Genomic DNA, 18,916 nt, shown 5'->3' with positions numbered 1-18,916 from the left:
CCTCTGATGGCAGGGTAAGTGCTCCAGTGTATGTTCTATGCAAGTACTGTTGTCTGACTACACCTTCCACAAAAGGAGCCCCCAGTTTCCCTTTCATGAAAGCTGAATAATTACCCTTTTATTTTCCTGTTAGCTGGTGCTCAGCCTGTGAAGAAATCTCTCCCACAGCTAGTTACAGATGCATTCAGAGGAGGACCAGCCATAAAACAAGTCTGTCAGCGGACAAAGGCTAGACTGAACGTGCAGTACAGCCAATTCGACGCGCAGTAGGTTCAGAGCAGGTTTCTGAAAACCCTCACGCAGTGACCCATGCTGCACCAGCTCCAGCAAGCTGCTCCCCAGAACGCTCCACACCACGACGTGGCTGCCAAGGAATTGTGTGTATTTGAAGAGCTACCAGAAGCTGTTACAGTAAGTTTGAGGAAGTAATGTTCATATTTATTTTTTTAAACACAGAAAAATAAAAAACATTTAAAACCAAACACTTTTTCAGGCTGGGCTCAGCCAGTCCTACAGAAATCTCCTGTTATATCACCACTGAGAGGGTTAGGGGAGGCAATCCAGCCACCACAGACTTCCTCCTCAGCGTATTCCAAGACGCAGTGGGCACAGAAACATTTACTTCCCTCTACAGAGCCACTACCAATTACAGATAGGTTCACTACAAATAAAAAGATTTTCTAGCAATACCTTTAGGCTTGTGTGATAATGGTTAGTCACTTACAGCTGTGACAGGTTGGTCATTAAGTTGCAACATAAACTCCACATTAATTACCAGGTTGAAATATTTTAATTCTGAATATGAGAGCCGAGAACAATTTTCTCTCACACACAAAAGTATACAGCGATGTGCATAAATACCTTCAAAGAAAGTTACATTTAGCCCATTACCAGAGAGCATGACAACTTGGAGTTACCTTCTTGGAGTAAAAAATATGTGAGCACATATTATCTCTTTCTGTTTATTACTATATATATTTTATATCTTTTACATATGTATACATATACACACATTGTGTATGACTGTACATTCATTTCTATAACTACTGTGATTGTGGTACATGATTAAATTGCCATGAACTTTGAAAACACGCTAATTCTTCTAAGCATCTTCATTTGTGGGATTCATTTCTTCCCTGTGTCCAGAGGTTCTGACACCTTGCTCCCTACTATATTACCCCTTTTTCTCTTCTCCAATCCCTTCCCAAAGACTGGATTTAGAATTTACGACAAACTCATCTTTAAATACAGCGGAAAAGGCATGAAGAAGGAGAAACTTGGTATCCCCTTAACTTACAAGCATCATACAAAAACGACCCAGGTAGGACCACCGAGTCAATGATAAAAACCTCAGAGTCAGGAGTAACACGAAGTTCTGAAATAGAACATCCACATCCTGCCCCCCTACTTATTTAACACCAGCAGTGATCCATGAAGTGAAGTGGGGGGAACGAGTTGGGATAGAATTTCAGTTCTTTATTTTATGGTCACTCAAGTATATTCAGCTTCCAGAAAGATTTAAAAAGGAGAAAACCAGAAAATACAATATACATATCCACAGTGTTGTAACTGTTAAAGACTGTAACATCAAACAGCTGAATCAGCACCAGAGTGTGGCTGAAGAGAGAAACTGTGTGAGAAACCCAGAGCTAACTGTCACTGCAACCTGCTCCAGACCAGGCAACACCCCTGTGCCTCCACTGGAAAGCTATCCGACTTCTAACGGCAGCCGAATCTTGGAAAGGAAAGGCTGGTGTGTAACATGCTGGTTATCACGATGCTCACCCTCCTCACGCGAACAGCAATCGGCTGTTCGGAGCCATGAACTTCACGCTATCCTAGCACCAAAGGAAGCTGGTCCCAGTTGTGATTCCCTCAAACTTTCTTACTCGGAAATAAAATTTCAACACGTTGCTTTGTTTTGTCAACAAGTCTGTGCACCTGTGCTGATTCACATAATTTGTACTTGCTGCCTCCTGATTTCAAAAGATTTGAACCATATCAGGCAAGTCAGAGTCTGCTCTCATGTATCAGAAGACATCCTCTTTCATCCATTTAACCTGCCACTGAGCCCAAATACTCCTCTCTGGGTGTCTTGATCAGGCAGGATATCAGTCTCGATATGAAGGTATCAGAGGTCCAATGTTGTGCTTATGACTAATCACCCTTACTGCTGGAAGCTGATGCCTCCCATCCACTCACCCTCCTAATCTCAAATGTTGGGCCAGATACTGGAGAATATTAAGACCTTCTCCACTACATCAGAAGCACCTCAGTACCAAGTATTTTCTTCCTGTTACTTATCCACCAGAGTTATGTCCACCAAGGTGGCCCCTCTGGTGGGGAATTACTCTGTCCTTCACAGGTAAACCTGACAACCTTTAAACCTCTGCAATGCTCGTATTTCATTACAGTCTACCAAGGAACCAGACAAATAACCCAGCTGAGGAGGCTGTTCTCTAGCTGTACACCACCACCCCAATGGGATAAAAATCCTCCCGCCATTCAGCAGCTGACTTGGGAAATGCTCAACACATTCTCTGGACCCTTGCTCCAGCATCAAACACAACCACTACCATTTGAGCAGCATTTTATCTTTTCTGCTCCCAATCCCTAACAATCTAAAACACTCCGCTCTACAATGCCATTTCCCAGTCCCACTTAAGCTCACCAATCAGATCTCCACTCTACAGGCCAGGAGAAATAATGCATTAAGGAACTCATGTACAGAGAGATATAGATAGATAGATAGATATGTATTAAACAAACCAAAAAAAAAAACCCCACTGCTGCAAGGACTGTCTGTACACAAACAGAATGCCAGAAGAGACTATCTGCCCACCTCATTTCATTGCAACAATCAGTTTCCTCCCAAGGGAACATGAAACTGTCCAAAACAGAAGCCCAAACCACCTTGTAAAATCCCAGCTAATGAGAAACACCTGCTTTACATTGTGCACACACTGTAACTTCTGGGCTTAGGCTGTTGCCTAGATGCATGCATCCTTGTTAAAAAAAAAAAAAGACAACCCTAAACCTAATTTACACAAGAAGGTAGGTCAAATGCCTTCACCTGTGTGTAACTACTTATTGCACACATTTTTCTGATAGAATTTCAATCCCGTATCAGGGAACCACAAAGGAGAGCTACTAAGGGAAAGAAGGCAGAATGTGATAAGAGAGCAAAGGCAGTTATGAGATCTCTCAAAGCAGACAAACTATCTACAGCTTAAGATTGGATTTTTCCAGCCTTTTTCCCCTAGCAGCAGCATATAAAGTAGATCTCAACAAATTCTAGTAGCAAAGAATAGAAAAATCCAAACATATGCAAATACATAAATAGCACTTAAAAGGTGGGGTTTGTTGGGGGGTTTGGGTTTGTCTTTTTTGTTTTGTTTTAGGTTTTTGGTTTTGTGCTGTGCGGGTTTTTTGTGGGGTTTTTTTTGAGTACTACAAGCACCTGTCTGTTATCCAGCCCCGGTGACAGCTCTTTCCAAGACAGCATGCTGCCACACTGCCGACACAGCCTCCAGCGCCTGTCAGATTTCTTTCATGACTGCAGCGAAGTGTCGCTTCCCATCTAAATACAACATGGATTCTGAAACAAGGTGGAGAAAAGAAAGAGAACCCCATCAGCAATGTAGAATCAATACTGAGTAACCACACAGATTGGTAAGATTCGGAAGCAATCCACACTATCAAAGCATAAATTAAACGTGGTTTATCATGAAATCCTGTTGAACTATTCAAATGCCAATAGCTCATCTATTAAAATGACCAAAGTTCCAACAGAAAGAAAGTCATCCTTTCAACAGAGTTACAATGAAAATGCCTTAATTGGATACTTGCCTCCATATGTTTTGGGGACAACCCGTGGGACCTCATTTTCTGATATAAATGTAAAATGGAAGATATTGGTTGTCTGGTGCTCTCTGGTATCTGCATCATAAACTTCACTGTGTACTCGCACCTGGATGTAGTTTTTTTCTGTGTAACAGACCTACACAGTTAAGACAAGAGTTACAGTTCGTAATTTATCACTGGCACTGAAAAACTGTAAGACTTAATTACACTGTTTAACAAGAAAAGTCATACACTCTCATAATGCGCTGTTCATCATCAGTGATTAACAGTGACTACAGCAAAGATAAGTTTTTCTCCTTATTTAAAAGGAATCAATTCCTACCTGTCCAGAAAGCAGTAATAACGATCCAACCTCAACTGGCCTCTGAAACATGATATCATCCACTGACACGATAAACGGTCTGGAACCCCTGAGCAAGAAAAAGAGAAATTTCTTCAAGAATAATGAGGGTGTTTGGAGAAATTTAAAGTATTTCATTTTCAGCATTTTAATGAAGGGTTGCTAAGGAATAAATCTCTTTCTTAATCAGAGGCCACAGGAAGTGCTAAAAGAATTATGTCATCACCCAAGAAAAAAATAATTGGAGGAAATCTCTCACATGAATAAAGAATACACGCTCTCTAAGGATGCATCATTATTGTATCCTATGACTTACACTTGTTAGGCAATCTTCACGCCATCATTGCTTAGGCCTCAGTTTTCCAACTAACAGAAAACACTTAACATCGGGACGCAAAGACCTTTGTTGGGTGATGACCTCAGTCACACAAGCACTTACTAGAAGTTCAGAAACCATCTCTCTTGTGTACAGAACGAAAAGATGTAATATTTATTTGATAGAATGTCTATTTATATGATTAGAAAGAAAATGTATCTTCAAAAGGCAATCTCAATAGCTTGGTGAGATAAAAGAAAACAGAAAAAGGATGTATTTTCTATCTTGACATGTAATGCTTAAAAACCAAGCCCCAAGGAGCAAGATGCCAATCTCTTCATAAACACAATAGGTGCTCTAAGTAAAACAGTGCTGTGCACTAATAGTGCAAGATTCTACTAGACACTTAGGTCTTTTCTACTCAAATTGTCATTAGGTTGGTTAGCTTGGCTTCTGACCTCTGCATACATGCAGAGCGCTCTGGATTGCATAAATATTGCAGGTCTACAACTCACCCATAGCTGCAAGCAGTTGCCCATCCCAATTCAAATGCCTTTCTCATGAGAAAACCCCCAAAGATCCTGTTGAAGATGTTCCGTTCCTGTATGTAGACACAAGAAAAATCAAACTGCCATATTACATATATTCTTTTCAAAGCATTGTGTTGAAAGCTGCACTTCAGTCTTTAACTGAACTCCCAGCATCTTAATGTATAAAAAGCACTACTGAAATACATATGCAAAAGTCCAAATGGCTGAGGCAACTTTACTTAATAGGAGCTCATCCAACTCATTTGACAACATAAGATAAAAGCCTCAAAATCATGTCAGCAATCAGAAGCCCAACTTAAACATCTTACAGAAGAAATTCTTTACATAAAATGAATAATCTGGTAAGAAAACAAGGTAATTAAAAATCTTCTATTTTGCAGTGGTAATCCATACATTTAATAGAAAAATGAGAAAAGAAACTATGATCTAAATACGTTGCAAGGACTGCAGAACTGAAACAAAATAACGCATTGACTGATCTTGCAAGACATTTCGTAAGTAACTGTTTCTGTAATTCATTTAAAAATTTTCAAAATACCTGAGGATGGCAAATCTGTAGGCCTTTCAACTTTGCATCTTCCATCCACACTGAATTGGGTGGTAATTTACGACTCCGGAAACTTACCATCCTTTGGAAGAGACAATAAACTTTACAGCCCGTGTTAGCAGAATTCAGCAAGTCAAAAATGCACAAATAGCAAATGCAGACACACACAACCAAAAAACCACACCAAAAAAAATCCCCAAAATAGAAATGCTATCACTAAAAGCTGTTCCAACTGACCCTGAAGCCTTATCTAAAGTGATACTTTGATCTGTTACTTATGTGAATAAACAAGCTCGAGAAAGGTACTTAAAAGAAAAGATGAATCACAACCATAAAGCAAGGCACTTTGTCAGAAAAGCCTTCACTCTGATTTTTAAGTCATAATATGAATTGAAAGCACACAATGAGCTAACAGAGTAATTCAACATCAAACATGCAGATGGTTTGAGGTTTTCAAATCCAGACAGAACGTGTACAAAACAAATCTGCTAATTTTAAGGGAAAGCATGTCTCACTTTAGTAAACAGCTTTGAAAATAACAATTGTATAATATTAGCAATTTAAAGAAGTTATAAGTGATCCACAAATACAATACTGCACTAGTGCCATTAGGCATTGCTCTATCACCGCTGACACTGGACGATTCCACACAAATTTCAAGTATAAGAGAAGTACCCCAACAAGAGTCTCCTTTAAATAATATTGTCAGGTATTATATTTAAAACACATTGCAAGGTTACTTGGTCAAAATATGGCCATTCTTCCTAGATATCATGGCAGAAAACTCTTAGACTGTGCAAGTCACAGGGCTTCAAAACCATTCCATTCCCTTTTTTGGTTAAACATCAGCCTTTTTCCTCAAGATTATTCCTAACAGCTTGCTGAGAAACTCTTTGTGCTTACACTGTCACTTTCACCATCTTGGTACAGCTATCACCTTTTAACAACAGAAGACTCTTTTAACAGATGCAGATGTCACATTAAAGTTTGTACCTGTGTTTCAAATAGAACACCACGGCATTTAAATGGTGAAATGGGAGAACAAAATGCCTACGTTTATCCCAGACTACCCTCTTAAGAGCACCCACTTAAAAGGCACATTACTTTTTCATAGGACTTCAGTTCTCCTCTGCCCCTCCCCTTCTTGCCTTGTGTCCAATGTATTAAGGAATATGTCATGAACAATGTTTCTTTCTTCTGCAGTGGGAGCCATTTTCAGTAAGGAAGCAGTGCTGAAATCAATCCTCTTCAGTTTGTTCACTAAACATTAAAAAAAACATATTAGAGTTCAAAGAAAAAAACCAAACATACATTTGGCTTGGCTCTGAAGATATTAACCTGGAATCAGCCCTCTCTTTCCTTTTTTCTTTCCCGCCCCCCGGAAGTTAAAAGCTATAACTTCACAGTCCCATAGATTCAAACAGAAGTTTGGCTTTTAGAATTGACTGCATCAAAGAAAAAATAAGGCAGAAGTTCGCTGTTACCTCCCCAATGTGATGAAGATCTTTTTTATGTATACACTATGATAGCCACCCACCACTCCTACAGAAAACTTAAGTACTCTCCTCAAAGTATGGAAAAATGCATCAAACAAGAAACTCTACAGAACAAACAACCTTCTTCAGGTTTTGCCAATGGTACAAGAATGCAAGTTTATGACAGAACTCATTGCCATAGGCCACAATGATTGAAATTTTAACTTAAAAGATCTTCTGTTCAGTTTCTTCGGTCTTTAGTGTTTCTCTAATTCTCTGCTCTAAAATTCCAGCCTGAAACAAAGATGGAGGTACAAACTCCTTCCCCTGTTCTTCCCCTTACTTCTTCTGAGTTTCTTTCCAGAAGGAACATGGGCACCGAGACAGGTAAGGAGCTGTTGTGGTGTACCTAACAGAGCCACCACGGGGGCAAGCGATCAGCCAGAACACTGGGAAAGCCTGTGCTGCACTCAGATTTGAAGCAGAGCGAGCATCCTGGAAATGGAGAAGTCTACTGGGGGGTGCAGAGCACATCAGGAGTGCCCTTGTCTGTCAGTTTAGCCAAAGTTTCCAAAATTGTGACAGCAGGCTTTTAAACTGTCTTACACTACGGACACACGAGACAGAACAAAAACATGATTTTAAACAAATCAGGAGCATTTCTAAGTGGCAGAAGTTCTGAAGTTTACTTCCTTGCAGCTATTAAGTTGAACCCGAGGCAGACATGCATACTACCAGGAAACATGACATACATTCCCCTTGCTTGAAGATTTCTTCTTCCTCAGGGCTCTCAGGAACGAGTGGATTAACAAATGCTGGCCTATGGACAGGAATTTTTTTCTAAGTTACAAACTTTACAAGAATTTGTCCTGTAAATACATTATAACAGTCTTCCATTATTGCTTACTTACACAGTACAAGATGAAATGACATATTTCAGGTTATAGCACAGAAAAAAATATATTATTTCATAATGTGCAGCTGCCAACAGAATATCACATTAGCTTTAAGTCTGAAGAGGCAGCGAAGTGATCCAACCACTATCTAGTATGATTAAGAAAGAGTAAGTCATGCATCTATGCTTCTTAAAGAGCTAAAACTGTACCCATAGATTATAATTAAGATTATTCAAACAGAAAGCTGTTTAGAAACTCAGCAAATTAAAATGTGATGAGCCAGGATAGTCTAAAACAGATACACAAATCTTGAATGGTACCATTCCACCAACCAGGACGAGCATAGTGCTGTAACTAGCAAGTGTTCTTATAATCTACACGCTCCCACGACAGCCTTATCAACAGCTAAAAGCTGTTTACGACGTGTACCCCTTGTCAAAGACGATATGAGGCTGCCTTCAGCATGAATTTGTGTTTTTATTTTACTGCACAAACAACTTTAACCTAATTATATAACATTTAATTATTTCTTTTCACAAGGTAAGGCAAATGCTTATTTTCCAGAGCCATTCTTCCCCATAATTTCTGATTATTATTTTTCTATTTTCAGCATTGAAACAAATGCTTAGAACAATATATACATAGACATACACACAGATATCTGCCAAATGATTCACCTCTACCCCAAGCCTTTACTTATGCTGGTGACAAAAGGCATGCAGAGAGGATCTTTTCACTTTGAACAAACTGCTCTTTCCCAGTTTGCTAATCGTCTGGATTTTGGAGACACACCAGCTCCTTCTCCATCACAGAGCTCATTCTCCCTCTCCTCAGCTCAGGACACATCTACATCAGCTCTCCTGTCCAAGCCCCAAGCTGCTGAGATGCAAGTTTGCTATGGTCCAAAAGCCACACAACCATGTTTCTGTGACACTATAACCAACGTAACATACACCCTGTACCTCTCTGAAAAGTTTCTACCTTACATAGGACAAACACCCTTCTTGTATGGACAGAATGCTTCCAAAACACAGTGGGCTTGTGGACATCTGGCTTTAAGAACAGCCACTGCACTTTGTATCTATCTACACGAGTCCATGTAGGCTTGTCCCCAGTCAATTTGCTAGTGTATAATTACATCAGATTTGATTTACTTCTGTTGCAAAACAAGTCCTTACAATGGGAACCATAAATTTTTTCTTTTAATGTATGGGATGTCAATGGGTTCTAAAAAAAAAATAAATCTCATAAGTTTGATGGAAACCTACCTAAAAATTATTTATTCCTGATAATGTTAGAAGTAGCTATGTCAAGCAAAACTCCTTCATTATATACAGGCAATTATTTAAACTAGTTAAAACCAGAAAATTGTTTATTACTTTTTCAGGCTATACAAGAAGGAGGTAAGAAATGCATCTGATTTTTCTGGAGTCATCAACCAAAACTGAAACTCAGTAGCCTGTTAGTTTAATGACTAAGAAATTGCAGAGAGAGTAAAACCAGAAAAATAAGAAAGTTCTTGGTGGTGTTTTTTTTTTTTAAAGTTCTGTGGGAATACTTACCTGTTCCAAGTTACTTACATAAGCAAGTGTTAGGCTGAATTATTCTGATGACACCTATCACATCAATTAGGGAATTAATGGCATTAGCCACTTAAAGACTATTCAACCATTAAAATTCAATCCATTCTGGTTTTAGGGCAAGAAGGCAATTAATTCTAACAACCACTAGAATGCAGGTGGGTTTCTAGAGACTCATTCACTTCTGTTTCCATCAGGTCAGTCATTCAAACACAGGGAAAATCTGTTAAAGGGTCAGATCCCAAGACTAATAGCAATTCCTGGTATCATCTGACTGCTGAAATCAATGCTCTGAAGTTTGCTGCAGGGAAGTAACACTTGCCAGCAGAAAACATTGACCATGTGATTTATTTATCACCTACGCTATATGGCTTCTACACGTACATAGCAAGCTGCCACGTCTGTTATTTTCACCACAGTGGGAGTCTGAAAACTATTTTCCTGTCCTACAAATTACCGTTTGTTCTCTGGATCCCGGGCCACCATGACAAAAGTTGCATCTAACACAGGGCTGTAGTCACCATCATGTAGCTACGAGAGACAGGAAACAATTCTATTTTTAAACTGTAAAACTGTAAGTGTGCTTACAAGTCAACATCAACTATTCCATCACATTGTTAATGTTTACTTTCACACTCCAACATCCCTTCCAAGAACCTTCACAACAGGTCGAAGAGAAGGAAGTAACACAAATTAAAACTAGTTTAAGGAATTCTGCAGTGTAAACCTTAAGCAGGGAATGCTTATTAACTACCACTTTCAGCTGGGAGGGAAGGAAACCAACACAGGCATTTTAAAAGGACCTATTACCCTTTATTCTGAGAAATGCCAAAACATTTTTTTGTCAACACCAAACTGTCACTAATGCCGGCACTTCAAGGACTTCCAACAATAGTGGTGTAACATTAACTTCTACATCAGAGACTTTACTTAAGGAGACCAACAGAACAAAAAAATACTTACCTGTTTATCTGAATTACAGCCACTAATATTACTTGTTTATAGCATATCTTTGTTACTCTAAATAATTAAATAACTGAATTAATATTTCAGTTAACTAATCAACTGACAGCAAATACTCAACAGAAAGGTTAAGGATTTTAAAATTTCATTACTAATATTCCCTTTGCTTCCTGCACAGTGTAGTCTAGTTACACCCTTCATTGATTTCCTATTATTTAGTATTTAATAACTCATTACACACACTATGCTACGCAGTAGATAAAATGAGCACAAGAGATATGATTTAATACTGGATCCAAATACCAACATTAAAATTTATAAATCTATAAAATGCAAAGGTAAAAGAAAAATAAAGTTTTTCAAAAGCAAGAAGAAACTTATTCAAGAACATGCAGAGCACAGTCACCTATTTTTTCTGCAGGAGTACTGTGTTGCTGTTTAATTACAAAACAATGGTTAAGAAAAATGTGTCTCAAAAGAAAGATTAGCAACAGATATCTTGTTGCACCTAGACTACTGGAAGCTATCTTGGTCTTCAAACACTAGGGCTGTGCCAAGCTCTTCAAAAACAGTTATTCTAGAAAATATAGTTCAGATTACTAATGTCATTATCCAGAATTCCCACTGAAGCATCTCATGCCTGTCATAAGATAGAGAGAAGTCACAGAACTAACCTGTAGCATGTGCATCTTCACTTCCATGGAGGTCCTCCCAACCCAAGAAACGTTGCCAGTAAATTTGATGTCACAGTCTGGATATATAATCTTCTTGCACAAATCTACAAGACAAACATTAGAGGTTACTGGAGACAAATCACTCACACGTAATACTAGAAAGACTGGATTCTCTACAACCTTTTTGTGTTCTGCAAGTGGCAACACACGCAAAGACAGTTGTTGCAAGGGACCACCACGCTGCTAGCCTGCAGTTTCTGCCTTATCAGACTTTGAAAGCCAGAACAGGAGGAGGAGGAGGTGGGCACACAGGTGGCAGATGGACAGCAGAGCCACAGAGGTGTTCAGCCACACAAGCAAGGTCCAACTCCACCAGAACAAACACTGTTCAATAATGAAGCTAAGAAACTCACATGCCAAAATAAAACCAAACACAGAAATGCAGGAAGCATGAAAGTTGTATTTTGAAGGGAACCATTTGAATGAAATGCTGAAAAGAATCTACAAAGCCGTCTTCCCTCTTCCATTCAACAAAAGCCATAGTACTCAGAGTTCAAAGCCAAAACAAGATGAACTAAATGGAAGAGTGAAGAAGGTATCCGCAGTAACATCCATGGGAAGGCAGTAGCTGCTAAAAGTGTAAGACAAACAGATGAAAACATTTCTACTGACCAAATTGCCACTTACTGATTTTATCCACCAGAGCTGTAACTATTGATAAGGGAGACCTTGGCTGCATTTCCTGCTTGGTGTGAGTGTAGCAAATCAGAACTGTGGAGAGAACAAAAATGGAGTCATCTCTCTAACAAAAACTTCAATGGTGCATGAAAAGTACCTGCAAAATACATACTTAAGTATCATACTGTAGGAGTGCACATGACTTCCACATGTTCATGTATGTAACTCACAAGATTGCTATAAAGAAAACAGTGATTCAGCAGTTGTCTCAGTTATATATGTATTTACTTACTACAAAGAGAAATTTAACTTTAAATCAGCACTTTGCTCCACTTTCAAACCCACGTAATCTCTTCCCTCTACCCCTGCAGCCCACTGTCTCAGATCCTACCTACCTTCTGTTTTGATTTCATGCAGGTTGTCCAAGGACACAAGCTATCTGAGGACTTACTTTCAAGTACTGATTCCTTTAAAGGGATGCCGATTAGATAAACTGTGCCTTACAGGCATGAAAGCATAGTCAGAGGTAATTATCACACTGTAATTATTACTAGCCAAACCACTATTTAAATTAATTAGCTCTGCTCATAAAAGCATATCCAAGTAAACAGAGTCTGTAGAGTAATACAAGACTGCAAAGACTATTTTTTCTAGTACTCGTGTGATTTTCACTCAACACAGATTTCCATACCGAAAAGTATCTGTTTGTGCTTAATGCAATAAAAGAGGAGGAAGATCTCTGTCCTTCCACATAATCCAAAAAGTTTTTCCCTAAAATTACTGAAGTCACAATTCTAAAAACTGTTATACCTATGAACTCATGCCATCAATATGATTAGTAAAAGCCTGAATGTCATCTATCAGAACCCTATTGCCAAAGACAAAAAAATGAAAGTTGACCAGACCTTTATGCAGTACATCTGTCAAGATCACAGAATGTACTGGGGAGGGGGAATGGAACAGTATAATTTCCTGTGAAAACTGCTGACCACCATCCTGAATATTGTGTAACTGGGACAGGTATCTTAATTCAAAACGATACCTCCTCAGTGGAACTGACTGAAGCCCAGTATGACTACAAACAAGGCAAAGACATTCTGTGCTGCAACAGGAAAAACCTAAGATGTTCACAGATTTCCAGAGAAAATAAACAAGGCACAGAATGAAAAACAGGCTCATCTCATTCACCAATGAAGCGCAGCCAACAGTTTCAAGTCCCCTTTTCTAATTCAGGACAGGTACTGAAGCCAGTTACCTTCCACATCCCAGAAAGAAATATAAACCACCTAGCTGTTTTGTCTGTCCTTGATAGACAGGTGACACACATTCACTTGTTTCTCTGCCTTCCTCAGTTTTGCCCACCTGGACCCGCAGAAGGTCTTTCCTGCCAAAAAAAACCCAAAAAGCTGTTCCATTCAGACCCTTCCCTTAATAAGCACTTATTCTTTGTTAAAAATCTCCATCAAAATGCTCCCAACTAGCTACAGAACTCTGATGAAGAAAGAAGCCACCTGGTGAGATTTAAAGAAAAAAGTATCTCCAAGTTATATTAATAACCTAGCACTTATTTTAGCTGCAAAACAAAAGTCAAAGATCTTGAACTTTTAAAGACCACGAATAAATTAAAAGGAGAAAAAAACCTAAGAAAGCTAATTCATGAAATAACTGAGTTGGTTTTACCCGTAACATCAGTTTGGAGTCAGAACCCAAGAATCTATACCAAGCATTTTTCATTTGTTCTCAACGGATGCATTCTGTTCTTTCCAGATTATACTCTCCTCTCCCCAAAGGGAAGATTAAAATATTTGCACCTCACTCTGTTGGGTTTTGTGTTGGTTTTTTTTTGTTGTGGGGTGTTTCTTTAAGTGAAAAATCACATGTTGAAATGGTGGATTCTGCAGATTTTCTCTGATTTAACACTCAATACACGTTCATAACCTAGGATCAGTCATCAGTAAATTATTCTTGTAGATGGTCCCTTACAAAGTTGGTAGAGACAAGAAGCTGAAGCTGACCAATTTTGCTTCTGTCTGTTCTTTATCATCCTTCCTTCTCCTTCAGCATTAGTATCTTTTGGTTTTTTCCTTCTCCTTTGAGATAGCGCATTGATATTATTCCCTCTCTGAGGTCATATATATCACCCAAACAGTGCTCAACAGTACTCAAACTCACTTTGTCTGCATTACTTGTGCATTCTTTACAAGGGTATAGATACATACCTCCTAAACTGTCGAGATCTTCAAGTATCCTTCCAAACCTGTAAGGTTTGTAAAACATAAAAATGTAAAAATTTTTGACAATTAAATACCTACATACACAGTAAATGAAAGTTAATACTTTCTTGTGTGTCACATATATGTTTTGTTACCTTACACTGTTGTGTACATTCAGGTACTTTTCTCTTATTTCAGGTTGACTTCCTAGAGGCAGAATAACTTCCAAGTAGCTATCCTTCATTCTTCTAGGAGGGAGATCTTCCTGCCGTTTTGCCAGTAAAGTGTGAAGAGCTTTTCTTTCTTGCATTGCTTGCACATGATCCCTGGTAAGAAAAAAAAAAACCAAACAAAAAACACTCTGTCTGGAATATGACAACAGAACCTAGCTAAAAGATGTCACATTGAAGATTATCAAAATGAAAACAAAAAAGCAGTAAAAATAGCAAGACACAGTAAGCGTGACTTGAAAAGAAAGTGAAATGCACACAGTGAGATAATGCTAGGCAAGACTACTGCAGAAAACTTTTAAAATAGTTATATGTACAAGTGGCAAACACAAACTTTGCACTAAGGAGATGAACAAAGTTTATCTAACTCTGAATGCTCCCAAAACGGTTCTCCTTGAAAAGAACAAATCGGACATAATTTAACCTATGAGGGTTTGTGCATATTCATGTCTTCTACAGCTACTGTATCACAGCTCTTCCTACAGCGTCCATTTTAAAGGACTCTCAACTTACAATCTCTCCCATGAAGTAAAGCGGATGTATAGTGCTGGTTAGTACTACCAACACAGAGAACTGATCTGCTAAGATTTTCTCTGATCCACAGGTGAGTTCTCCCTTCACAGCATCAGTTCATACAGCATACACTTGATCAGCAAGCTAAAAGAGAAAATGAATCTATTTTTTTTTCTCTCTCTCTCTGTTCCTACCCAGTCATCTTACAACTATACAGGAAAGTCATAGAAAGATAAAATACAGAAAAGGGAGCACTACCCTTTCAGAACTGCTTTTCCAGCACCACCAAGTCAGAGGGAGTAAGGCCCAACTTACTGTCACTTCCTTCCAATCTACCAGGTTGGTTCCTTACACAGTATCTACGAGATATAACAATCTTGCCCAACACTCTCTCTTACCTGTTCCTTCAAAGTTCCCTCCCCTTCAAAGTGCAACTTGGCTCAATAAAACAAGTATTTCATAACATCCCTAGAACCAGCAACAAAGCATTAAAAACCCAAGGGTTAAATATGCATCAGTTCTGGTATAAAGCCAAGGAGTATGCAAAACTATGAATCCATTTCATAGAGCACAAGAAGGCATAAAATACTATGTAACCAAACAATTTTAAATTTGTGGATATGTGCCATTCACTCAGTTGTGCATGCTGCATTGCTGAGATCCGAGTGCCATTGTGTTTAACAAAACCAACTTAAAAAAAAAAAAAAAACTGAAAGAAAACAACAGAAAGAACCTTTTCACCAAAAAGAAACTTTGTCTTCAGTTTTGACTTTGGATGAATTGCGGGTATTAGCTGTGTAAGATAAAGACTTTTTTGGCTTGAGTTTTCTTTTTGGAAGAGGAGAGGTACAAAGCAGTCACACTTTGACTTACACTCCCTCTTTTCTGTTTAGTAATTTTTGGGGAAATATGAATAATCCGTGATCAAAGAAAGTAAAAGTCTAGCAGAAAATTTCAGTTTGTTTGTTTGCTTGCTTTAAATACGAAATACGGTTTACCTCATCTAAGCAACATGACTACTGCAGAGTTCAGAGAAAATAGAAAGACAATAACCTCCTCCAGAGAGTTAATGTTTGAAGTTATGCCACTGCATAGAAATAGAATATACTAGATGACTAAGGAAACATGCAATGTCCAAGGTGATGCACCTTTCTGCTTTTTAAAAGATTTGTTTCCGAGATCTTTCAGTGAAAAGTTTAAGAGAAATTAATCAGAGCCTAAATCAGAAACTTGTCTATAAACACAGAGAAACCAAACAATAAAGATTTCACTATATTCTGTTTTCACCAGTCCCATCCTGGCTCCTCTGGGGTCAGCAGCAGAACTCTTCTTGACTTCAGCTTCAGAATGTACTCTTCAATATATGGAAATATTAGGCTCAAGGCAATAACATTTTTCAACACATACTGTTACACACTGCAGTGCTAGTCATACAGTAACAATCTCTTATCCAAGTCTTAACTAATACCTGCCCTACACATTCGGAGAAATGACATTATATTTATTTCTGAAATGGCCACAGCTCTTATCTAGACTATAATTAGCAATGAACAAATTAATAGTTTTAATTACAATTTAAGTACAAAAGCAGAATAAATATGTAAGCAAGATATTTCTTTCTAATACAAAATGCCACTGACCTTTACAAGAGAAATCATAAACCAGTGTTTCCTTTTAGTAAAATTAACAGCCAAAAGTACTCCTCCAGCATGCATCTCTCCTCTCTCCCAGCAATCCAGATGTATGTGCATCAGTCTTTCCCTAGTTCCCATTTCAGGACCCCTATCAAGCTGTTCTCTTTGGTTTGTCCTCTTTAGTCATTCTGTGGCCTAAATGAATTAAAGCACTGGCTGTTCAGTCTCCACGTATCAGTTCTTTGTCACTCCATTTTAAAAGTGGGATCTCAAAGGCTGCATGATCCATGTCCTTCAAACCTCCCCACATTAAACCCAACATTCTCAAGCACTCCCAGCTATGGGCTCCCTGGCTTAATTTCTTCAGGGGAGTTAGAGCACACAGTACTCTGCAAACCATTTCTACTGTATTTTATACAGCACAAGAAACGTACCTATCTAAGAAAAACACTGCTGTGGTGATCCTGGCTTCAGTCTGCTCTCCTTCCAGGGTGGGAGCAGTCGGGGAAAAGAAACAGATGGAAGATCAGATTTGACCAGAGCCCTCTAAAATCTTGATCCTCGGATGGCTCCTCCCCAGCCATTCTGGGCTGCAGGGAAGGCTTTTTTAAAAAACAACCTTTAAACCCCTTTTTAGCTGACCTATTGAGAATTTTAAGCCCCCTCATGCTTGGATACTAGTCTTACTAAGCAAAACTCAGCTTCCCAGATTCAGGCACTTTCTTTAGCATGCCTATAACCTTGTTTAGATAAACCTAGTCAGAAGGCCTGGACACATCAGACACTCCACCCAGGCAAATCTCTATTCATTTCCTTATCAGTGCACAAAGTGTGAAAGAAGAGCTCAGCAAACACAGCTATAAGAAAATTAACAATCAATAAAATAAATATGGGACCAAGCAAACTGCAATACACAATTACCCCAGACTGCTATATTGACTTTCTCAGAACTATTAACAGTAGAGGATTACAGTCAACTCTGGTTTATCCAATGTAATGAAGAGGGAAGAAGGTAACCTGAATAAAGCCAAAACATCAATGATTTAAATTATAGGTAAATTCATCTAAAATTAAGCTACAGCAGAGAAAAGAAATGCACAAGATGCTCCTGACTAAGGAGACCCTGATCCTGAGCTCACAATTTTCCAAAGTGACATGGATGCCACCAGGCCATTTGTAATGCAACCTGCTTCACACTGAACCAGCTCAGCTGCCTCTGAATCCAGTGCAGGATAAATCCATTATGTGGGTAATCCACCAACAGATAACTCAAGAGTAACAGCAACATTTCCAGCCAGACAGTACAACTCTTAAACTTCCATCAGAGCTAAAGCTAACAGGAAAACCTTGTAAACATCAAGATCACGTTTTGTTCCTTTGGTGCTAAAGATCTTCTGTCAGAGAAATTTCAGAAGTTGGTCAACCACAAAGTAACAATTCAGAAACCTTGTCTGCATTGCTTTTCAGCTGGATCTTTTTTCTTTTCCACTCAGGCAGCTAACATTGTTAACTTCCACTACCACAACCCTGAGCTCTGGGTTTCACAAATAAAATAAAACACATTTAATGTACACTGTACCTCCAGTTGGTAGATGCTCCCACTATATCCCTCAATCTGCTCCGCACTGAAAAAAAGAAAAAACACACAAAAAAACCAAGCAAATCAAGCTTAATTCTGTAAGTGATGAAGATGAGGTTGTGTGGTGATAAAAGGCACAATCCTCATCCCAGAACAGGAAAATTAAGCAAATTCATGCAAATAGCAGCCCAGAAACAAAAGTTTGGCCAAATCCATGATGCTGTTAGTAGGCATATCACAATAATGGCCTGAGTAACATGATTCCATAGCTTACTGTGTATAGCCAACAAGGAGTGTTTGTTAATGCAATCAAACACCTGCAGGGCTAATTAACAGCTGAAAGAGACAGCAGATCAATATCAGATTGAGGAATTCTGATGTGAAAATATTTCAGCCTAAACATAAAAAAATTGTGGAAATAAAATGTATCAGAAAGTCATAAAAGAACGTAAAAAGGAACAGTGCAGCTGGGAGACGGGGAATGAGGAGAATACTATTTAAGTAATCCCACCTGTGAAGGCAGGTAATGTCAGCAGACTGGAAATTTTTAGCAGTCTCAAAGAACACAGCGTTAAGACACTGAAAACAGGCCTATAAAACCTATTCCAGCACTGTCTGCACTAGAGAGTTAATACTAGCTCTGCACAAGGTTTTCCTAAATTTCAAGAATAATCTGCATAAGCAGGTTTTCTACTCCTCCCTCAGATGAGGCTATTAAGTGTGCTAAGGTCCCATCAAATCTATCAAACTACCCCATCATTGTTAGCCAGGTGAATGTATGCTATTTGGAAACAGCTGAAAACAAGCAGCAACAATTACCAAGCTCAGAACAGAAGCTGAGAGCTGAGCAAGGGATTCCCTGC

General features: G+C 38.7%; 1 protein-coding gene across 6 annotated transcripts in view; it reads right to left on the bottom strand.

The window, feature by feature from the left end:
- Window positions 1-771: 771 nt before the first annotated feature.
- The window catches only part of ACOT9 (acyl-CoA thioesterase 9), a 28,586-nt gene continuing 10,441 nt past the window's right edge, over window positions 772-18,916 (bottom strand). For 5 of the 6 annotated variants that reach the window (XM_037377150.1, XM_037377148.1, XM_037377149.1 and 2 more), the window contains 13 exons: window positions 18,054-18,099; window positions 14,253-14,423; window positions 14,104-14,141; window positions 11,894-11,977; window positions 11,207-11,310; window positions 10,027-10,100; window positions 7,846-7,913; window positions 6,767-6,878; window positions 5,610-5,700; window positions 5,036-5,121; window positions 4,187-4,274; window positions 3,850-4,000; window positions 772-3,598 (listed from right to left, as the gene is read on the bottom strand). In XM_037377150.1, coding sequence (XP_037233047.1) covers window positions 3,540-3,598; window positions 3,850-4,000; window positions 4,187-4,274; window positions 5,036-5,121; window positions 5,610-5,700; window positions 6,767-6,878; window positions 7,846-7,913; window positions 10,027-10,100; window positions 11,207-11,310; window positions 11,894-11,977; window positions 14,104-14,141; window positions 14,253-14,423; window positions 18,054-18,099 — 1,172 coding nt within the window. In that variant the 3' untranslated portion in view covers window positions 772-3,539. The remainder of the gene's footprint in view (window positions 3,599-3,849; window positions 4,001-4,186; window positions 4,275-5,035; window positions 5,122-5,609; window positions 5,701-6,766; window positions 6,879-7,845; window positions 7,914-10,026; window positions 10,101-11,206; window positions 11,311-11,893; window positions 11,978-14,103; window positions 14,142-14,252; window positions 14,424-18,053; window positions 18,100-18,916) is intronic. The other variant, XM_037377153.1, reaches the window with a different exon arrangement.

Source organism: Falco rusticolus, chromosome 2 (assembly GCF_015220075.1).
Source record: "Falco rusticolus isolate bFalRus1 chromosome 2, bFalRus1.pri, whole genome shotgun sequence".
NCBI lineage: Eukaryota > Metazoa > Chordata > Aves > Falconiformes > Falconidae > Falco > Falco rusticolus.
The sequence above is the reverse complement of the archived record's forward strand: the minus strand, read 5'-3'. Positions and strand labels throughout refer to the sequence as shown.